The 23191-nt window shown below is 40.3% G+C and overlaps 1 protein-coding gene, 1 long non-coding RNA gene and 1 other non-coding gene across 3 annotated transcripts in view; 1 reads left to right on the forward strand and 2 right to left on the reverse strand.

Moving 5' to 3' along the window:
- LOC138741232 (NF-kappa-B inhibitor delta-like) overlaps positions 1–23191 on the reverse strand; it is a 127868-nt gene that overhangs the window by 23576 nt on the left and 81101 nt on the right. The window contains exons 5-7 of the mRNA XM_069894988.1: positions 20354–20625; positions 9484–9589; positions 3822–3968 (exon numbers count right to left, since the gene is read on the reverse strand). Of these exons, the coding sequence (XP_069751089.1) occupies positions 3822–3968; positions 9484–9589; positions 20354–20625 (525 nt within the window). The remainder of the gene's footprint in view (positions 1–3821; positions 3969–9483; positions 9590–20353; positions 20626–23191) is intronic.
- On the forward strand, positions 15110–21480 carry LOC138741234 (uncharacterized). The gene is made up of 2 exons (XR_011343418.1): positions 15110–15350; positions 20380–21480. It is a non-coding gene; the product is annotated as an uncharacterized lncRNA (long non-coding RNA).
- Positions 16800–16873, reverse strand: trnat-ugu (transfer RNA threonine (anticodon UGU)). The gene has a single exon. It is a non-coding gene; the product is annotated as a tRNA-Thr (tRNA).

Below are 23191 nucleotides of genomic sequence, written 5' to 3' on the forward strand. Positions count from 1 at the left end.
TCCACATTCTCACTGCCTGTGGGAAGAAGCTGTTCCTCAAGCTGGTGGTGCTGGCTCTGATCCTCCTGTCTCTTTTCCCTGATGGGAGCAGCTGATAGATGCTATGTGCAAGGTGGAAGGAGTCCTCAATAATTTTTCATGTCGATGGGGGGGGAGGGAGCTTCCAGTGATCCACTTTGCCACTCTTCTAGTTCTGTGGATTCACCTCCGATCCATTTCTCTGCAGTAACCGTACCACACTATGATGCACTCTCCAGAGCTCCTATAGAAGGTTGCATAATGGTGGCTGGTAGCCTTGCCCTCTTCAGTCTTCTCAGGAAGTGCAGGCACTATTGCACCTTCCTGACAAGTGAGGAGATGTTGAGTGTCAATGATAGGTCACTAGTTAAGTGAACTCCAAAGAGTCAATGAACAGCATCGTTCTCCAAGTGGGCCAGAATGGAATGAAGCAACAAGGCTATAGCATTGTCTGTGGAATGGTTTCTTCATATAATCCCTGTATGTTTTGAAAGATGGGAAGGAATCCAGAGCCCCCCAAGAAACCCATACAGTCATGGGGAGAACGTACAAACTCCCTACAGACAGCGCTGGATCCGCACCCAAGTTGTTTGCACTGTAACCGCATTGCGCTCACTGCTGAACTCATCGTGCTGCCCTTAATATAACTAAGGATTCCAAATGCTTTTGAAACAGCTTTCACAGCTTGTCCTGCCATCTTCTCAGATTGGTTAATTTTGTGCACATTCCCTACCCTAAATCTCCCTGCCAAATGTTATTATTTCACTCATTCCTATATTCAATTGCATCCACTGCATGACTGAACATACTAAAAGACTGATTACACCCTTCTGCAGCCTCTTTCTACCCTCTACTGTCAACTGCATTTCCCTATTTCATGGCATCTACGCACTTTAAATTAGGAAGCGAATGCCCATATCAAGGCCGTTAATGTATTTAAAAGGAGCACTGAGACCAATATCAGTCTATGTGGAATATCTTCAGATTTCTTAATAGTAACTGTTTGTTATGATTCCCCACTTTCTGATGTTGAGTTAATTAACTCCTTAAATACAGTCACTTGTTCTATGGGTTTCAATTTACAAAAACAAGTGTAACTTGACTTAATTATTCGACATGAAGTTCATATTCCTGTAAATAACATTTCATTGCATTACATTCTTTATCAAATTAGCCAAACAATAAAAACACAAAACTGGGGAAACTCAGAAGGTCAAACAATGTACTTTATATTGCGAAGATAAAGATACATAACCAATGTTTTGGGCTTGAGCCCTTCATCGACGTAGGAGGAAAATGCTGTGAGCACTGGTGATGAAGGACATGTTGCATTGCTCTGCATTCTAGCTCTCCATCCATCCCAAATTTTGAGTGCTTCAAAACCATTTCAGATCACACTAGAGCTTTAACCATTCAGCCATCCAGAACAGCTAGCACTCAGAGGGAAGATTATTTTAAAATAGACAAGCCATCTCCTCTCATATTATTATTGCATTTTGTAAGTTCGCTTTTACACGACATGCTGGTAAATGTTGGCAAAATAATCAAGAATAAAACCATTCAACTATTAAAATATGTACTTGACAATCCAATTTTTTGATGGGAGTGTTAGTTATCTCTTGGCAGCCACTGCATGAATGTCTGTTGCTTATAGAAACCCAGGTGTCTCTTTGGGTTATTTACAGTGTTGTACATTTCAATCAGTCAATATGCAAATAACCTAATTATCTGATTGCAGTACAAAAGAATTCTGGTCATTCTTACCATGAGGTTTTAAAATAGGTAGCAGCAAAGTTCCTGGATCAAGAAACTTTCCAATGTACTTTGGTGTATTATAAGCGCACACTTGCCTTGTTTTGGTTGTTCATTGAAAAGTCCTTCTCAAATAACTTCCTCTGCTGAGGGATAACTATGGTGGTCAAAAACACTGACTTTGTCACCAAGATCCACATGTGGTAAAGGAACAAATACAGCAGCTCCTCTCCATCTGCAACAAAAGCGACCTCCCCGTAGCCAACCATTTCAATTCTGAGTCACACTCAAGCTCACATGTCTGTCCATGGCCTTTCACGCTACTCCACCCTGACCACCTGCAGATTGGAGGAACAACACCTCATTTTTTGTCTGGGCACTCTCCAACCCCAGGGCATGAACATTGATTCACTGAATTCCACTAATCAGCTTGGCTTTCTCCCCCTCCTTCCCTGCCCCCCCTTAACTAGTCATTCCAGATCCTACTTCCTTTCTCTGTCCACCTAGCCTAGACTCTTCCCGCCCATCCTGTGGTCCTCCCCCCCCCCACCCCCTATCATCTCCCACCCTCACCACCCCCCTCCCTCCTTCCCCCTTTTGTTTGGACATCTCTCATGTTCCCCCACCCCTTGATGAAGGGCTCAAGCTTGAAACGTTGGTGATGTATCTTTACCTTTGCTACATAAAGGCACTGTTTGATCTGCTGAGTTTCTCCAGCATTTGTGTGCTTTTTCACTTAAACATGGTGTCAACAGAATCCTGTGTTTTACCAACAAATACAAAAAAAAGTCTCCTGCCTGTCTGTTGATTAATTGGGTCACATGAGTATGTTAGGGCAGTGCAGATTAATGGACTGGAAGGGCCTGTTACTGCTCAGTATCTATCTAACTTGAATGAAAGCGTACATACAGATGATTTAGTTGACCATACTTCTCACTCTCTCATGTTTTAACATCTGAGGCAGGCCATTCTTGACCTTAGTGAATGGTGGGACAGGCTTGAAGAGCTGAGCTAACTTGAGGAAGGGCTCAGACTCAAAACATGGGCAATATATCTTCACCTCTTATTGACACTGTGAGACTTGCTGAGTTCCTCCAGCATTTCTGTGTTTTTACATGAAGAGTTGAGTGGCAAACTCATGGCCTATTCTCTTGTGTTTTAGCATTAGTTAACATTTTAGTATGGTTAGCATAATCCTATTATGGCACCAGCAATCTGGGTTTAAATCTGGCGCAGTTTGTTCTTCCCATGACCTGTGTGGCTTTTGCCCCAGGTGCTCCAGTTTTCTCCCATGCTCTAAAACATAGGGGTAGTAGGTCAATTGGGCAGGATGTGTTTCAAAGGCCAGATTGAGCTTCTACCATGACGTATTGTCAATAAAAAAAATGACTATTCCTTAAGGCTTTTCCTCCTCATCTTCAATTGAATCTTGAGAAGGCTGAAAGGAATACACATTGTTATTGTGAAACAAAAAAGTCTACAGTAAAAACACAAAAATGCTGGAGGACTTTAGTACGTCACGCAACATCCATAGGAGGTAAACGTATATAAACAATATTACGGGCCTGAGCAAGGCCCTGCTGAGTTCCTCCAGCCTTTTTGTCCTTTAATATATGGCTCTTCCCTTTGTGCAGCAGGCTCTCTCTACGTTACCATCGCTGTTGCTCTCCTCAGTGATCCTGGATTTCCTGTGGTCTGGTGTGCATCATTTACTCACCTGTATTAAGTTCAGTGCCATTACAGCATCTTGATATAAATCTATACTGATACAAAGATTCCTGTTTATGGAGCCAACAAATTCCATTGAAGGGGATCAACACCCCATTCTAGAATAAATTGGGTTATTTTATAGAAAATGCACACAGCTAATGCAATTTGCAGACTTCCACGATTTTAAGTGGCTTTATCGCCTAATGAAAGAACTCTGTTGGAATCAATTGGAACACTGGGTAAATGCATTATTTAAAAGCATTAGTTACTGAAGTGTATAGCATTAGCAATGAACAATAGCCTATCTTATTAAAGAAGATTGAGCACATAGATATGCTTACCTGAATGATGCTCAGGTGGCCGTAAGTTGCAGCCAGATGGAGAAAGGTTAACCCTTTGTCATCAACAGCATTCAGGTCAGCGCCAAGCATAATCAGATCCCGAACAATCAGAGGCTGATTAGCTACCACAGCGACCAATAGGGGTGTCTAGGAACATCATAAAAAGCATGGTTGGAACTACCAGTGGGTACATGAACATGAGCAGGAAACCGGAGAAATGTTTCGTGAGTCATTCAGCTCCTTCATAGCTGACTGCATCTTTATCTCGTTTATGTGGCTTGGAGTTCCTTTTCCTGGAATATTTGTGAAATTTTCACTGAACCTGCCCTCAGCATTTTGGAGGGAAAACTATAGATTTTCCTTGTCTTTTGTTTGCAGAACCATTCCCTGATACAGTCCCTGCTCAGTATTTGTCTACGTTTGTTTAGCCCCTAAACAGAATACCCCTTTTGAAGAAATAACCTCTTCATTAACTCCAAAAATAAAACACAAAAGTCTGGGTGATGTGGGCTTAAAGTCATATGTTGAAACCCCCAAGTATTGGCAAAGGTCTCAAATTCACTGCTCGAAAATTGTGGACCATCGTCTGAAACTACTTCACAAGGAACTCCATGCCTCACAAACACATTTTTCATGAAAGTGAGAACTGCTTTGCTGGATGTTGACCACAGTGTTGCTACTTCTGGGTAATTGGAAAAATAGTCTGTTACTACTATACAACTCTTCCCATTACAGTCAAACAAATCTACTCCAACTTTGAAGTACGGTCTGTCTGGTACAGGATGTGGTGTAAGGGGTTCTACTTGCTGCTTTGGTCTCTTGGTAAGGCAGATTTTGCATGAAGTAGTGGTCTGGCTCATGTCTTGGTTCATTCTTGGCCAGTACATCACATCTCGAGTTCTATGTTTGCATTTTTTCCTCACCAAGATGTCCTCGTGTATCTTCTGGAGCATTTCCTTCTGTAGCAACACTGGAATCATGAACCTGTTCCCTTTGAAGACCATTTTTTTCACAGCTGACAGTTCATCTGTGCATATCCAATAATCCCGAATACCCACTGGACAATCATTCTTAGATGCTGAGCTCTTTGAGTTCTTTCCTGATATGTTTTGTTCTATCCCAGGATATTGGAAATGAGGCGATAATCATGTCAACATAGACCTATATCTCCCCATTAACTTCTTGGTCGCTCTTTTCTTTCCTGTCAACTGCTTGAGACTGTGCATCAGCTGCAAACATGTCTTTTCCTGGCATATAGATAATTTTCACATTGAATGATCAACATGCGCTGTACTCTCATGGGACAGTCATTCACTGGTTTGGACATAATTGAGACCAATGGTTTATGGTCTGTCTCCACATTCAAGAGCTTGTCCATAAATATACTGATGGAACCTTTCCCATGCATAAGTGCTGGCAAGAAGCTCTCTCTCTATCTGTGCACAGTTGGCTTCTACACTTGTTAAAGCCCTTGATGCATAGGTCACAGGTTACCATTTGTCCTCCTGCTGCTACAGTAGAACTGCTCCAAGGCCATGTCGGGATGCATCAGCTAAGATCCTGGTGCACCTATCCAGATCATAAAATTTTAGTACATACTCTTCTGTTAGGACTGTTTTGAATGCCTGGAAGAACACTTTTTACTCAAGTGACCAGATCCACTCATTTGTCTGCTTAAGAAATGACCTAAGTGATGGTGACATCATCAACAGATTATGAGCTGGGTAAGTCACCATCCCCTAGAATAAGAATACTGATACTTAATTCACTGAAAGTGGCATCACAGGTGGATATGACTGTAAAGAGAGCTTTTGGCATATTGGCCATAAATCAAAGCATTGAGTATAGGAACTCAGATGTTATGGTAAAGTTGTACAGAAAGACCCCTACTTACGATGTCACAACATGCAATATTTCAAAGTTAAGATGGATCTGTTCTCATGTCTCTTCAGCAAAGTCTCATTTTTTTCAGTGAAATCTCACTTTTCTTTAGCAAATCTTCATCTGATTTTAGTGAAATCTCATTTTTTGGTCAAATCTTGTGTGTTTTCAGTGAAATCTCATGCTATTTTGCTTAATTTCAACTTATGATAATTTCATTTTAAGCTGCTAGTCCCAGAACGGAATCCCATCGTAAGTAGGGGTTTACCTGTAGAAGACATTGATGAGGCAAAATTTGGAGTATTTTGTGAATTTTTGGACACCTAACTACAGGAAAGACATCAATAAGATAGAAAGAGTGCAGAGAAGATTTAATTTTGAAATACAGCACAATAACAGGCCATTTTGGCCATGCTGCCCAATTTACATATATTTAATCTTCATCCCTGGTATGTTTCAAATGGTGGGAGGAAACCAGAGCCCCCGGGGAAAACCCATGCAGACACGGGGAGAAAGTACAAACTCCTTATAGATAGTGGGGGGGGGGGGGATTCAAACCCTGGTCCCGATCACTGGCGTTGTAAAGGTGTTGCACTAACCGCTACGCCAACCATGCTGCCCCACTACACCCAATGTGCCACCCTTTACTAGGATGTTGCTCAGACTTCAGGAACTAAATTACAGGGAAATATTAAACAGGTTGGAGCTTTATTCTCTGGAGCGAAGAAAAATGAGGAGAGATTTGATAGAAGGATTTAAAATTATGAGGGGGATAGACAGAGTAAATGTAGAAATACTTTTTCCACTGAGGGTAGGTGAGATAAACCAGAGGACATGGGTTAAGAGTGAAAGGGGAAAAGTTTAGGGGGAACGTAAGGGGGAACTTCTTCATACAGAGAGTGATGGGAGTGTGGAACGAGATGCCATTTGAGGTGGTGAATGTGGGCTCAATTTTAACAAGAAGAATTTGGACAGGTACATGGATAGAGAGATATGGAGGGCTGTGGACTGGGTGCAGGTCTGTGGGACTAGGCAAAAAAAAAATGGTTCGGCACAGACTAGAAGGGCTGTTTCTCTGCTGTAATGTTCTATGGTTCTGTTGTAAAATATAAATTCAATTCTATCATCAGACTACAGGAGGTTTGGGAGTTTAAAGTGATATGGTTCATTGTGATTCTAGGCTCCTCATTCTGAACCAAAGTAACAATGAAGACATGAGAGGAAAGTTGATAGTGGTTGATTGGGAGAATACAAAGATTTAGGAGGGACCCAAGAGATCTTCTTTTCACTCGGAGCGTGGTCCACGTTTGGAATGAGCTGGCAGAGGAAACTGTAGGACCAGGCACAATGACAACATTCAGAAGATATCTGAACAGATTATGAATAGAAAGGCCTTGGTGGAAGATGGACCAAATGCATGAAAGTGGGATTAGTTCAACAGGTTAAATTCATCAGCATGGACTAGTTAGGCTAAAGAGCCAATTCTGTGCTGCTTGACCCAATGACTAGTTCATCCATGGCTGACAAGAGTAATGAAAGATAGCAGTAATTGAAAAGAAAGTCTTGTCAATCCACCAGAATAGTAGAAGCCCAAAGAATTGTCAATGTTTTAGTAAACCCCCAACACTTTGGAGGGTGGGCAGAACACTTAGCATGCAATGCTGTTACAGCACCAATGACCCAGGTTTGAATCCAGAGCTGTCTGCAAGGAGTTTACACATTCTCTCCATGTCTGCATGGGTTTCCTCTGGACACTTCAATTTCCTCCCACCCTTCAAAATATACCAGGGTTGTAGGTTAATTAGAGTATCTGAGTGACACAGGCTCTTTTCCTGGAAGGGCCTGTTACCATGCTGTACATCTAAATTTAAAATTTAAATTCAAATTTAACCCAGCAAAGGATGACAAGGAAATGATAAAGAAAAGCGAGGAGGAATGTGAAGTGGATTGCTGAATACAAAAAAAAAGAGCTTTTGCAACTAAATGAAAAGGAAAAGACTAATGAGGACAATGTTGGAAGATGTTGGAAATCTAAAATAAAATCCAGAAAATGCTGGAAATATTCTGCAGCGTAGGCTGCAACTGAGGGAAGGAAGGATAAGTAAATGTTTCAAGTCATGACAGTGAGTTTCTTCAGCTCAAAAAGTGCCAGTTGTAGGGTAGACAAACTCCACAGACACTCATGAAAAAAATCAAATACAGAATTACAAATAATCCTTCCTAAAGTGCAGAGATATTGAAAATTGTTCCCATTGGGACCTGTTAAAATCAATAATGCAGAGGCATTTCAGGGAAAAATGGATAAACACAAGAGGAAGAAATGAATGAACAAATTTTCCATTCCCTGAATTTTCTAGATACTTCTCTCCATACTGCTTGTTTCAAACATTTATTAACACTTAAGCATTGTTTAAAAATAGTGTTCAAATATTCATTGTTTTAAACAAATTTTAATGCACAAAAATCTCTTGCTCGTTAAAAAACATATTACAACTAAAGTATTCAATGCTTAGTAGCTAATTTCTTCCTTTCATTTGTCATGTTTAACCCAGACCATATTTTAGAACATAGAACATTACAGCACAGTACATTCCCTTTAGGTCTTGATGTTGTGCTGACCTATGTATTTCTTAAAAAAAAAATCACTAAACCCTTCCCACCTTATTTTATGGGCAGTTTTCCCATCTCTTAAGTTAAGCAATAGTAAGATATGAATTGAACATCTGCCTGTACGTTCCTTGCATGTTTATTTGCTATATAAATGCCTATTAAACATTGTTATCACATTCCAGACACCTATCCTTTAAACTTTTACCTCAGACCTCTGCCCTCAAAAAAAGATTTTGACTGGCTGCCCCATCCAAGACTCTCAATTTATTTCTATCAGGACAACCCTCAGCATCCAATTCTCCACAAAAAACAATCCAAGTTTCTCTAATTTGTTCGAACTAATACTCTCTAATCCAGGCAACATCCCAGTAAAATGCTTCTGCACCCTCTCCAAATCCTCCACATCTTTCCTATAATTTGGCATCCTGAACAGCACACAATACTCCAAACGTAGCTAACCAAAGTTTTGTATGGCTGCAACTTGCCTTCTCAATATTTGTAATCAATGCCCTAACTCAATGGTTCTCAACCTTTTTCTTTCCACTCACATACCACTTTAAGCAATCCCTATGCCAGCGGTGCTCTGTGAATAGTAAGGAATTGCTTAAGGTGGTTTGTGAGTGGGAAGGGAAGGTTGAGAAACACTGCTCTAGACCGAATTGTTATTAAAATATTTTTGATAAAATTTGTCATTGGCCCATTTCCTTTGGAGTTATGAAACTGTGCACATAACGAGCCATTTAGGTACGATTAAAATAGTGGTTTTCAAACTTTTTCTTTCCACTCACTTACCAACGTAAGCAATCCCTTATTAATCACGGAGCACCTATGGCATAGGGAATATTTAAAGTGGTATGTGAGTGGAAAGAAAAAGGTTGAGAACCACTGATGCTGTCATACACTCTCCTTATCATTTTACTATTTGTGTGGCTTCTTTCAGGGAGTGATTCACTTCCTCAGAATATCAATGCTCTTGAGGTTTCTGTCTTTCTCCTCACATTTGAACTCTCAAAGTACAACAGCTCATGGTTGTTCATATTAAACTCCATCTCCCATTTCTCTGCCTACATCTCCAAATGGCCTTCATCCTGCTGATGTGTATTTTCTATAAATTGAAAACAATTCCACATCAAACAGGTTAACGAAGGAGAGTGAGTGAAAAGATTAATACCTTTCCTCTATGTTCTTTTGTATCAAGTCTTCTGAGGTCATGCATTCTCTCGGCAGCTGCATAGGCGTGCTCCCGCATACCTTTTGCTGCATAGATGTGGAGGATCCTGAAAAGAATTAGTCATACATTTGCAGGTTAGAATGATTGCTAAGTATTTTCCTCCTTTGCTAGACTGAAGGAGGGGCAACCACGCTTTTAAAAAGTTTCCACGTGCGATGCCTAGATACAGCCTCTCCCCAACTTGTGACTTATGCAACTTATGACCATCCATATATAATGGCTTTGTACGTACGGTTGTGACCATCTCTCAGTAAGTGCCATTCAGTAAGCTCACCAAATAAGATGGCTGAGCAAGAGGAAAAACCCATCCCCTGCTGATAGATCTGGCAAGAAGCCAAGGAAGATGGTCGATTTGGAATGGAAAAATTTGTTAAATGTCTTGATTTACAACTTCTACATATTTTTCTAACATACCACCGGTGGGTTAGAACAGAACTTGGACGTATGTCGGGGAATAAATGTAGTTCAGCATGCAACATTAAAGAGTAAGTCAAAATGTTTTTTTATATTCACTAAGTTGCTGTCTCCACTGTGTTACGAGAGGAATGGGTGAAGAATGGATGTTTCACATGATGAAGGCCCAGCTGAAGTGAGCTGATGACTCAGCTCCAATGTACCTGCTTGGAGCAGAGACACACATGAATCTTCCCAATATGTGCTGAAGGAACATAAAATTGAACTTGCACAATAATAATTATTTTCTATAAATGCATGAGGTAAATGTGCTGATATATAACACTTTAAGTGACATTACATAATTAAAATATATATTTATTTTTCTCCCATTCACACCCATGAGTCCACAGGTGCATAATAAGAAAACAGTCACGTAAAACACTCAACAGATTATATCGGGAAATGATTTTAAACTAGCTGAAGTTCATAAATGAATTAATTTTAATTTATCTCTTATTTTTGGTAAGTCTAGAAATTGAGAAGTTTTGTTAAGGCTGTGTTGGTAAGGCTATTCTGGGGTACTGTGTATAGTTCATTTAACAGAAAATGTACCAGCACTGGGTATGGTACTGAGATTCACAGAACTCATTCCTAGGGTGAGTTTTCTCCATCATAAATGCAAAAAAAAAGTTAGATTCCAAAAGTTTAGAAGAATGAATGATGATTTTATTGAAACATATCAGATGCCAGGGGGAATCGCAAAGTAAGTGTTAAGGTGTTCCCAAAAGTGAAAGGGTTTGGAATGGTGGACAGAATAATTGCAAGATAAGGGGGTGGCTTTTTAAGACTGAAGCACGTGGGAAAATCTTTCTTTCAGAATCTGGTGAATCCTCTAGAATTCTCTACTCTGGAAGTTTGTGGAAGCTGGATCACTTGAAGTATTTAAAAAAAGACAGCTAAATTAGTGAAATATTAGGGAATTGATGGCTAGATAGGAGATGGAGCCAGGGAGATTTCAGCCTTGAACACATTGAAAGGCAAGTGTGATTCACCTGTTCCTATTTTCTCGTGCACTTGTGTGTATTTTTTTCATATTGTTCATATAAGACCAGAAGATATAGGAGCAGAAATAGGCTATTCATCCTATTCAGTCCACCCTGCCATTCCATCATGAACAGATCCATTTTCCCACTCCCCTGCCTTCTCCCCATAACCTTGACTATTCGGATACCTTTCAATCTCTGCCTTAAACACACCCAACAACCTAACCTCCACAGCCACCCCTGCTAGCAAATTCCAGAGGTTCACCAGTCTCTGGCTAAAGAAATTCCTCCACAATGCTGTTTTAAATTGACACCCTTCAATCCTGAAATTGTGCCCAATTGTCCTTCTGTGGGAAACAACTTTGTTTACATGTAATCTGAGCAGGACTTTCAACAATCAAAATGCTTCTTTGAGGTCCTACCTTATTCTTCTGAACTCCAAGGAGTACAGTCCAGGAGATGTTGAATATTCCTCATGTACTAATTTCCTTCATTTCAGGTATCATTCCAGTGAACCCTCTCTGACCCCTCTATAATTTAGCAGTTGTTCACTGCTGCCTTTTTATCAATAAATTCCATTGCTTCCTCTCATGCTTGGCTTAATAGCAATGAACTCTTGATATTACCTTGTATTTTCATTAATATCTATAGCCTTTCCTTCATCACAAAATTGTATGGCCTTCACTATGATCTGAGTTAAGGCTTTTCCAGGGCACAACTTCCCAACCAGTTTAAGTGGAGCTCATGTCAGATCGTTTGTCAATGACCCATAAACTGATGCGCTTATCTCTCCTGTCACTCACTGAGTCATGGTATTCAACCTTCAGAACTTTTTGAACCCAGTGCAATTTATTGATGGCTCAAGTAACAATCATTCAAACATTATCCTTGAAGATTTGTATTTTATTAAGGGCAGATTCCTTCTCTGATGGACATTAGCAAACCAAACATGTTTTTACCATAAAATGGTAGTTTTATTATTATCCAATGCCATTGCTATATTTACCATATATACTCATGTAAAAGTCAATTTTTTAAAAGTTAAATTTATGAGGTTGACTATGACATGGATACCTCTTTTGACTGCTGTAAGTACCTGCATCGTTGGAGGCTTCAGGAGTTCTGATGGGCAGACAGCTGGGGCCGGGTTGCAAGTCTGCATTTGAGGAGTTGAGGAGATCCGATGGGTGACGGCCAGGGCTTGGTAAGAAATCAGCATTAGGGGCGTCAGGAGCTCTGATAGGCGGGTGGCCAGGGCCGAGGCGTGAGTTTGCAATGGAGACGTTGGGAGCTCTGGCCTGCAGGCGCACGGGGCCGAGATAAGGGACTAGGGTCAAGCTTTAAACGAGATATGGAAAATTCCAGATTTTTTTGGCCAAAAATAGGGGGTCAACTTTTACACAGCATCAACTTCTACACAAATATATAAGGTAATTACTTCAATTTAAATTCCTTGGCTGTTTTTGCTTCTGCTGACCTCTGAATACAACTGCTTAGCAAAGGTCTATAGATTTATTGATATTGAAATGGAATTACCGATTACCATTGAATGGAATTAGCTTGATTTACCTCTTCACCAGGTCAACAATTCATGAGACTGGAGGAAAACTGTGTGCAAATGTTTGTTTATTTTGGTCTCTCTTTACATATTCTGCATGATAACACACCATTTATTGGCTTTTACATGAGGTCTGCATGACCAAGAGTAATCTTACATGGAGCACAAGTACAATTATAAATACTTCGAAAGTATATGATCAGATAAATTAAAGCCATATACTCTTTTGATTTTGTTGTATTTCCAATTACTCAGAATAAAATTTAGAGTAAGATCTCTCATTGTTCACCAAAAAAAAACATGCAGAGTTGGATGAGTGAATTAGAGTACTGATTTCTTTTCTTCTTTGGCTTGGCTTCGCGGACGAAGATTTATGGAGGGGGTAAAAAGTCCACGTCAGCTGCAGGCTCGTTTGTGGCTGACCAGTCCGATGCGGGACAGGCAGACACGATTGCAGCGGTTGCAAGGGAAAATTGGTTGGTTGGGGTTGGGTGTTGGGTTTTTCCTCCTTTGCCTTTTGTCAGTGAGGTGGGCTCTGCGGTCTTCTAACTACTGATTTGTAGTTGCTGGAAAACTCTTCTCCAATGAAGTAAACTTGGAATGTATGTAAGAAAAAGTGTGAATAATATCAGACATGGGGCTGTGTTAAAATATCCATTCGCCTAGAGACTGCATTCAAAGAAAGCATGGCTGGTTAGTGATCCCTTAATTCTGTATCTTTTAATTCTCCTGATTACTTAATGCAATCAATCTTAGAATTAATTATGGATTCTGCATTGACCTCAGAACTTCATTATAAAATCCATTTGTTGAAGGGAACTCACCATCCTAACCTAGTCTGAAAATTGACTCTAGGCCATATAATCTTAAGTGCCCTTTGAATGGCTCTGCAAGTCACTCAATAAATAAAATTAGGGATGGGTTATAATTATAGTTCTTGCTGAAGAACAGTGTTCTAGGAGTGGCCTCACCAACACCTGTAGGCAACCCTCTTAATTTTGAAATCTCCAACTCCTTTGCAATAATGACCTTATCATGCAATTTTCCTTCCTGACTGCTTGTCAGGTCTGTCTGTTAAATTTTTGTGATTGAGGTACAACAACATCTGGATCCTTCTGAACTTCATGCACTTCCAGTCCCTTTCCATTTATGGAACAATCCACCTTTTGACTTCTACTGATGCACATGACCTCAAACTTCCCCACATTGAACCCCCATTTGCCAGATTTTCACCCAATCACCCAACCTATTGATAGTGCAGAATCATAATGTTCTGATCACCACATGCCCTTCCATCTAATTTTGTATCATTGCCAAACTTGTAAACCTTCTGGGCACCCTTCAATCAGATGGCATTAACATCAACATCTCTGGTTACCTTTAGTCAATCCCCCCCCACCTCTCCACTTCTCCAAATCCTTATGTCTCCTTTCTTCTAGCTGTCTTTCTCTCTCTTTCCCTTTCCCTATGTCTCCTAGCTCTCTCTCTCTCTCTCTCTATTCCCTTTCCCTTTGCCTCCTTTCCCCCAGCTCTGCATTCATGAGCCTGATGGGCCTGTGCTCCTCCCCCCGCCCTTTCTTCCCCTTCTCTCCCAGGCTTGTTATTCAGCTGTCTGCCTGCTTTTCGAGGAAGGCCTCAGGTCCAAAATGTTGGTTGTATATCTTTATCGCCCATGGATGCTGTGAGACCTGCTGAGTTCCTGCAGCCATTTTTCTGTTTTTACTACAAACACAGCATCTGCAGACTTTTGGGTTTCACTTTTATGAACCTTACATTTTGTTCTCTCCTACAGGTGATTGATATTTCTTTGGCTTGGCTTCGCGGACGAAGATTTATGGAGGGGGTAAAAAGTCCATGTCAGCTGCAGGCTCGTTTGTGGCTGACAAGTCCGATGCGGGACAGGCAGACACGGTTGCAGCGGTTGCAGGGCAAAATTGGTTGGTTGGGGTTGGGTGTTGGGTTTTTCCTCCTTTGCCTTTTGTCAGTGAGGTGGGCTCTGCGGTCTTCTTCAAAGGAGGTTGCTGCCCGCCAAACTGTGAGGCGCCAAGATGCACGGTTTGAGGCGTTATCAGCCCACTGGCGGTGGTCAATGTGGCAGGCACCAAGAGATTTCTTTAGGCAGTCCTTGTACCTTTTCTTTGGTGCACCTCTGTCACGGTGGCCAGTGGAGAGCTCGCCATATAACACGATCTTGGGAAGGCGATGGTCCTCCATCTGCAGACTTTTGGGTTTCACTTTTATGAACCTTACATTTTGTTCTCTCCTACAGGTGATTGATATAATTAATAAACAAATGAGGGGTAATAACCAATTCTTGGCATACTCGACTTGTTACATCCTTCCAGATGGGAAATGACCAATTTGGCATAAAGTCTTTGTTATCTACTTGACAATTTTCAATCCACGCTAACATACTTCGTTCAATACCATGGGTTCTCAATTTATGCATCAGCCTCTTATGTGGCATCCCGTCAAATGCCTTTTTGAAATCCAAATACAGTAAAACCCCTGATATCCTGTACCTATGGGGATTGGTGGATGCCAGGTAAATGAATTTTCCGGTGGCTTGAGATTGCATGTTGCGATTGGTGAACTAACATCTCGGTGTGCCAATTATAAAATTCTGGGTTTTTTTATCTATTTATTTTCTGCAATTTTTTCTTTTCAGTTGCTTGTGGGTGCCAGTTGATTGAATTCTGGATAACTCGGCTTTTACTGTACACAAAATGTACAGATAGCCCTCTATCACCTCTCCTCACATTCTCAGAGAATTCGAGAAAATTTAATTTTCATAAAACCATGTTGACGAGGTTTGATTTTTAAACTTTTCTAAATAATTACTTATTTGGTCTTTAATCTATGTAAATTTAAAATGCAAAATTTATTTACATAATGGTAAAAGCCAATTCCAGCCATTTAAACCTGTGCTGTGCCATATTAAACTACAACCATATATGTTTTGGAGAGTAGGAGGAAAATCCATGCAAATACTGGGAGAACATACAAACTCCTTAAAGTCAGTGCCGCATTTGAACAAGGGTTCTATAAAAGCCTTGAGCTAACCGTGCTGGCCCTATAATGACTATGGACTCATTAGTAGAACCATAGAACACTCCAGCACAGAAAACAGGCCATTTGGCCCATCTAGTCTGGGCTGAAACATCATTCCACTAGTCCCACTGACCTGCATCCATTCCATAAACCTCCAAACCACTCCCATCCACGTATCTATCCAATTTATTCTTAAAACTTAAGTAATCCCACATTTACCATATCAGGTGGCAGCTCATTCCACACTTCCATTACTCTCTGTGAAGAAGTTACTCCTAATGTTCCCCCTAAACCTTTCCCCTTTCACTCTGAATCCATGTCCTCTTGTATTTATCTCTCCTAATCTAAGGGAAAGAGCCTACTTGCAATTACTCTGTCTATGCCTCTCATAATTTTGTAAACCTCTATCAAATCTCCCTCATTCTTCTATGGTCCAGGGAATAAAGTCCTAACCTGATTAATCTTTCCCTGTAACTTAACTCTTGAAGACCCTGCAACACCCTAGTAAATCTTCTCTTCACACTTTCAATCTTACTGATATCCTTTCTGTAGTTTGGCGATCAGAACTGCACCCAATGCTCCAAATTTGGCCTCACCAATGTCTTGTACAACTTCACCATAACATCTCAACTCCTGTATCCAATACTTTGATTTATGAAGGCAAAGTTGCCAAAACCTTTTTCACAACCCTGTCTACCTGTGATGCCACTTTCAGGGAATTATGTATGTTTTCCCAGATCCCTTTGTTTCTCTGCACTCCTCAGTGTCCTACCTTTTACTGTGTACGTCCTACCTTGGTTTGTCCTTCCAAACTACAACATCTCAACTTGTCTGCATTAAATTCCATCTGCCATTTTCTGGCCAATTTTTCCAGTTGGTCCAGATCCCTCTGCAAGCTATGAAAGCCTTCTGCACTGTTCACAATGCCTCCACTCTTAGTCTCATTAGCAGGCACACCACTAATCACAGGCCTCCAGTCTGAGAAGCAGTCATCCACTATCAATCTCTGTCTTCTCCCATTTAACCAATTTCGAATCCAGTTTATAACCTCTCCATGGAACTAACCTCTCATTTGGGATCTTGTCAAAGGTCTTACTAAAGTCCGTGTAGATAACATAGGTCAAAATTCCATTATTGTCACATAATGTAACATACATGAAATTCTTTAACTTTGTCTATCACTTTGTCCAGTGCCCCTCACAGAGATGAGGCCCCAGTGAGGAACAAACTCACGAGCTCTGGTTTACAAGACCAGTGCTCTCACCACTGAGCTATTAGAGCCAACATCCACAGCCTTTCCTTCTTCTACTTTCTAGGTAACCTCCTTGAAAACTATAAGATTCATTAAACACTACTTACCATGAACAAAGCCATGCTGACTATTCTTAATCAGCCCTTGGCTGTCCAAATATTTCTATATCTGATCTCTCAGAACACTCTCCAATAATTTACTACTGCTGACATCAGGCTCACTGGCTTATAATTTCCAGGTTTACTTTGGAGTCTTTTTTAAACAATGAAACAACATGAGCTACCCTGCATCTGCAGCTTTTATTTGATTTTTCAAAGGAAAAGGGCATTTGCATTTTAAATACAGATACATGTTGATTTAAGGCATGAGGAAATATTTACTTTCAGGGTAAAGCAGTCTAGCCTATTGTTGATGACTGTGAGATCATTAGTGTAAAGTTACAAGAGTTATTTCACATCAATGATAACAATATGTTATGTTTCAGATATTGGCCAACACATGGAGCGGCATGGTTAGAGTAGAGGTTAGAGTAGCGGTTAGAGTAGAGGTTAGAGTAGAGGTTAGAGTAGAGGTTAGAGAAGAGGTTAGAGTAGCGGTTAGAGTAGAGGTTAGAGTAGAGGTTAGAATAGAGGTTAGAGTAGAGGTTAGAGTAGCGGTTAGAGTAGAGGTTAGAGTAGCGGTTAGCGGTTAGAGTAGAGGTTAGAGTAGAGGTTAGAGTAGAGGTTAGGGTAGAGGTTAGGGTAGAGGTTAGAGTAGAGGTTAGAGTAGCGGTTAGAGTAGAGGTTAGAGTAGCGGTTAGCGGATAGAGTAGCAGTTAGCGCAATGCCATTACAGCTCCAATGACCGGTGTTTAAATCTGGTGCTGTCTGTAAGGCGTATGCCTGGGTTTCCTCTGTGTGTTCTGGTTTCCTCACAGCTTTTAAAACCTACTGGTGGTGTGTAGTTAAATTGGATGTAATCGTGCAGCAAGGTCTCATGATCCAAAGGGGCAGAATGTCTAAATTTTTCAAAAAACATCTGCTCAAAAAGGATATTGTAATGCGAGAAATCGGTCCTGGATCAAATTTTGTTTGTGGTCCACTAATGTAATGCATTTTGTGATAATGGCTGTGGATCCCCATCCCTTCCCAATTAGAGAGAAAAATAACAGCTTGGATTTTTTTTAAAAAGTTCAGATGTGTTAAAATAAAGAGCAAGAGAATTGACTTTGTCTGAACATGAATCCTTATCTCAAGACAGTCACAATATTCTGCATACTGTAAAAATTAACTTCCTGAAGTACAAAGTCAATCTTCATACCAGTATGTTCATGCTACTGATTTCATTAGAATGACTTTCAAAATAGAGGATATGACTTCAATCATAAACACATAAAATGTACTTGAAAGCAGACGTGTGGCAAATAATTCAGCACTGGATGGATGACACAGACTTGAAAAAGCCAATAAAGTGGATACTTTTTGAGGTCTATTTCTTATTTCAGGCAACAAGGTATTCTTAAATGCAGTGGCAACCAATCTACCCCTGAGCTGTTGAAAGTTCATCACACTGTGTCAGCAATCAAATGCGCACACAGAACTTCATGAAGATGAGTTACAATATGGATAGGAACATTTTTCTCCTTTAGCCCTACCATTTTAATGAACATACAGCGTTCCAAAGTAAATCCTATAAACAGTTCCAAATCAAGTTAATTCTGGATTTTCAAAGAAATATAAGATAATAAATCATTGCTAGGTTAATACCATTACAAAAAGATATGCAGCACAAAACAAGGTTATTTAGCCACCTGATCAATGCTGGTATTTATGCATCATGTGAACTCCTTTATCTATTATAGCAATTACTTCTCTTTCCCTCATAATCTTTCTTCTTGTCACAAGCATGAGGATAGCTCGAATTTCAACTGGATAGGTTGCACTAAATAGCCAAGATTACATGTTCCACTTTGCTTCCTCAATTTGGACCTAACAATGTCAATAGAACTCAGTTTTGAAAGCAAAATAGAAAATTCAGCTACTGTTTCATGATAAGTCATAATAGAATCTAAACACTTTTGAATGTACCAAGTGAAAAATGGCTGGCATTAATCAGGGTGGCAATGTTCTAACCAATTAAATGAGGATTGAATAACATTTCATCCTGCAGAGCAGAAATTTATTTTTTATAAAGATAAGGATATGAAGAATGTCACTATTTCCATTTCATTCCAAAAACACCTTAGTGAAATATTTCTGAAAACGTTAATGGGAAAAATTGCTCTTCATAGAATCTCCTATAAATGTTGAATGGCAACATCCTTGGGAAGAAATTGTCAGTCCATGCTTTATTGAGACTAAAGTAAGAAGAGATTATATCAGTATATCAAGGGGGAGGGGGAGGGAAATTAGAAAAAAATGGAGGGAGGAAGCAGCTGGGAGGGCTAAGAGGTGACTGGGTATTGGACAGAAGGAGGGGCGATGAAGAGACAGGTAGAGGGAGAAACCTCGGTGGGAGGGGGAGTGGGTGGGGTGGAAGGAAGATTAGAGAGAAAAGAACAGCAGTGGGTAAAGAGATGGAAACAGTAGAACCAAATAAAGGTTAATGTAAAATTAGAAAATTCAATGTTCATACCATTGGTTTTAAGGCTATCAAGGAGGAATACAAAGCAAGAATTGTGATTTTAGCTATAACCTCTTAACATATTTGCATCAAATGCCTTTGAGATATTTAAAAAATAATGTTTCAAGTTATTTTATTGTACTATTAAAAGAAATGTATAAACAAATATTATGTGATCGCAATAACTTACAATGTGGCTGGAGTTTGACAGAGGTTTAATCTGGAATAAAGGTTTTTAATTTGAAAAAAAAAGTTGCGTTCTAATATGTAAGTCACCCTGGAAAGATGATCATTTGCAGCAAAGAGATGCTTTCTGTTGAATTCAAAGGGTCGCACAGCAATAAATTTGGAACATGGCCAGAATGAAACACGCACCTTCCACCAATCATGATCTGTGTTCATGCAAGTGTACCTTTAGGTGTTTTAAATTGACTTCTTTGTGCTGAATGTAAACTGTGAAGGATTAGCAAATGCTTTTCAATGCTGATGACACATTGCTGCATGTACAGCAGGAAGCGATCTTTTGGTAAAAATATGCTCGACAGACACTGAGTAGGCCTAGTCACTGTTAACATGTCTGTGTTGACCATAGATCAAAATGAACATGGATAACTCTTAAGCAGCACCACTGATCCAATTTATAAAGCAGGAAGTTAGGCACCTAGGCCTTATATTTAGTAGCAAATACCAAAATGTTCATCAACCTTGTCTCAAATCTTTACATTTAATCTAATGAATATAAATTTTTATCTGAGAAGCAATGTGACACGAACTCATGTTATCAATGGGAGTTACATCCTGCAAACACTCCCTTATAAAGAGTGTTGCAGCTATGGTTCTCTGTATTTTAGTTCATTTTTACTCAAGCTAGATCTTTTTGTTTTCCACTGCTATTGTAAATTAACATACGTGTCATTGTCTTCATCTTGTTGCAGCAGTTTCTCAATGGCCATGTTTGCAATGGTTCGTCTAGCATCCTCCAGCTCCAGAACACCGGGCTCAGGGATGGGAATGTTTAGAGACACAAATTGGTTTGTCAGAGGTTGCAGGGTGTTTGTCTGACATGGTGCCCCTGACATTGGTAGAGCTGATAGCGTCTGGCTCCAAGAAGAGGGATGGAGTGCTGGCTGCTGATCTGAAAGATCCATTGGCGGAACACCAACTGGTGTCGGCGGCCTTGACTGTGGAGAGACAAAACTTTAATCAACCTGAGAAACAGAAAACTGCAGGTGCAGTTATTCCAACATTATGACAGGGATGGCATTTCAGAGACACTTTGTTGAGCTGCAAAACTCTGGACATTCTGTGATTAATGCTGAGTAAATGCAAATCTCAACTTTTCTACCTGTAGCTTCTATTATGTTGTCATTACTTATATGTATTAAAATATTTTTAATTGTAAAATATATATATTAATCCTTTATCTGAATGTGCAGCATTGTGGTGCATATGTATCATAAATTTGTTCTGAAATCTGGAATGACAAAGATTAAGAGGACACACTGGAATTTGGCCCATTGTGTCATGCTGTTTGAAAAGGAGCTAATCCCTCTTTCCAGTTGTGGTCTGGAATAAATCAGCCATATTGTTGAGCGTTGGAACAGTTTTGAGGATCCAGATGGCCAAGTCCTGCTCATATCTTTTGTGTGTTTTTGTGTGCTAAGGTCCATCAAATCAAATTACTTTTTAAATGCAGTGAGGATTTCCTAAACAAGGCAGCCAGAAAATGTGGCTGGTGTAAGGTAAAAACATCATGAGATGGGACTGGAGAAGGAGTCACCTAGTACTAAGGAGTAACAGGATGGTGTGACCTTGTACGCTCAAGATAAGTTTGGCACTAACAAGCTGATGAGCAGCAGACTAACAGTGAAGGGTAGCAACAGCTTATTCATTGGACAGTGTAATGGTATGATAATTTACTAAGTGCGTGTCCTGGGGTATAAAAAAAACACCACTTGCTGAATGCGCCTTCTCCAACTAACACTGTTAGTTGTAAGTGTTACAATCCGGTAATAAAGAACCTTGATTTCGACTCAGTCTGGTGTCTGACTCACTCATTCTCGAACAAAGCAGACCTAACACTGGTTATCTCTTATCTGCACTCTCCTGCTGAAGGGTTCCGGCCTGTAACATTGACCATTCTTTTTCTCCCACTGATACTGCTCGACCTGCTGAGTTCCTCCAGGAGACTGTTTTTCATTCCGTAGAACATACCTGTTATGTCTCTGTGTTACTTAGGAGGCTTCTTAAATAATTTAAGAGGTGCAAGATTCAAATAACTGAAGAGATTTTTACTTACTGATGCCTTCCACCATCTCAGGAAATTGTTCACATACACTCATTTACATATACATACACCCCACAGTGGTGCATTAGTTACTACAATGAGAAGGGTGTGTTCTTACACAGTACAAAATAGTTCACATTATCCTGACTATATAGCAATACCATTTTGACAAAGCTTTTGGTCAACCACTCTGCTACCTCCTTTTGCATTTTAGTTACTAAATATGTTTGATCATTTCACTGAATTACCTTGGGAGTTTGAAAGTATAACATGTTAGCAGTTTACTGAGGAGATGTTCTTTTCTAACTCTGTTTCCTAAACATTCATTTATGTTGGAAATAATATTGTAACAAGATATTGAAGGATGCTTCAAAGCTTCAAAGGATCCTTTTATTGTCATGTAATAATACATTAAAATTGTAGCATAAATTATATATCTCAATTTTTGTCTGATGTAAGGCAAAAAAGAGTCGCCATGTGCATTGCCCAGCATCCCTAACAATAGAAAAAGAGAAGCAAAAGAGAGTCCATTCAGAGACACCGAGAGTCCGTGGATTTGCCTCCAGTGTTTCCGCAGCCTCTGCAGCCACACAGACTCCATTTCAAGCCATCAGCACCCGAACTCCAGATCCAAACCTCTGAATTGGTCAGCAAGCCTTCAGCGCCTGAGGCCCTTCAGGAGTCCTTTTGCACTCAGCACCATCTTGAATTCTGGTTCCAATACCTGGTTCCCGAGAGGCAGTCTCCAGCAGCCTGTAACTTGTGTGGGTCCTTGGGCACAGATTCCATGGTTGCAGGATTTTATAAAAATTACTGTCATCTCCTTTAACTGACCACAAGCCACCAGTGGCTGCAGAACCACTTGCTGATCTGCCACCATGGTCACCATCCTGTAGGGTCATCTCCTATACTTGTCCTTCTCAATATGGGAGGTCCTCCCTGTATCCGGTGCCCTGTGCTGATCTGCTGGCCCCCTGGAAACTGTAACCTCTAATGGTACACTGCCCAGCACAAGCGCCGTCATCTCAGGCACAGGTCCTGTGGTTACAGGATTTTATAAAAATCACCTTCAGCTTCTTGAACTGGCCGTTTAAAGACTTATGGATCCACCGGCATCAGATCAGGCAGTAGGACTCCATGGAGTAGCCCTGTGTCACCACTCCCCATTCTCCCGGGTCCACAGCAGCAGCTGCGCTGCCATTACAGGAGTTCCAGCAGCACCACCATTTATTTATTTTGAATTGTTCATAGTTCACCTTTTTGTTTCTGGGAATAATTTTCCTGCTCTGTCCAGAAAATATTTTCACCTAATCACTTTGTCAGTCAATGTTACTGTGCCTTTCCACAAAGGGGATCTCAATATTTTTGTATAAGTGCAGACCAAGAGCATGTTTTGGAGATCTTATAGGAAGTTTAACCAGTTGAAAATGTGGACATCTAGTTGCAGATTTCTCCTTTGC

This window comes from Narcine bancroftii, chromosome 8, assembly GCF_036971445.1.
Source record: "Narcine bancroftii isolate sNarBan1 chromosome 8, sNarBan1.hap1, whole genome shotgun sequence".
Lineage (NCBI taxonomy): Eukaryota > Metazoa > Chordata > Chondrichthyes > Torpediniformes > Narcinidae > Narcine > Narcine bancroftii.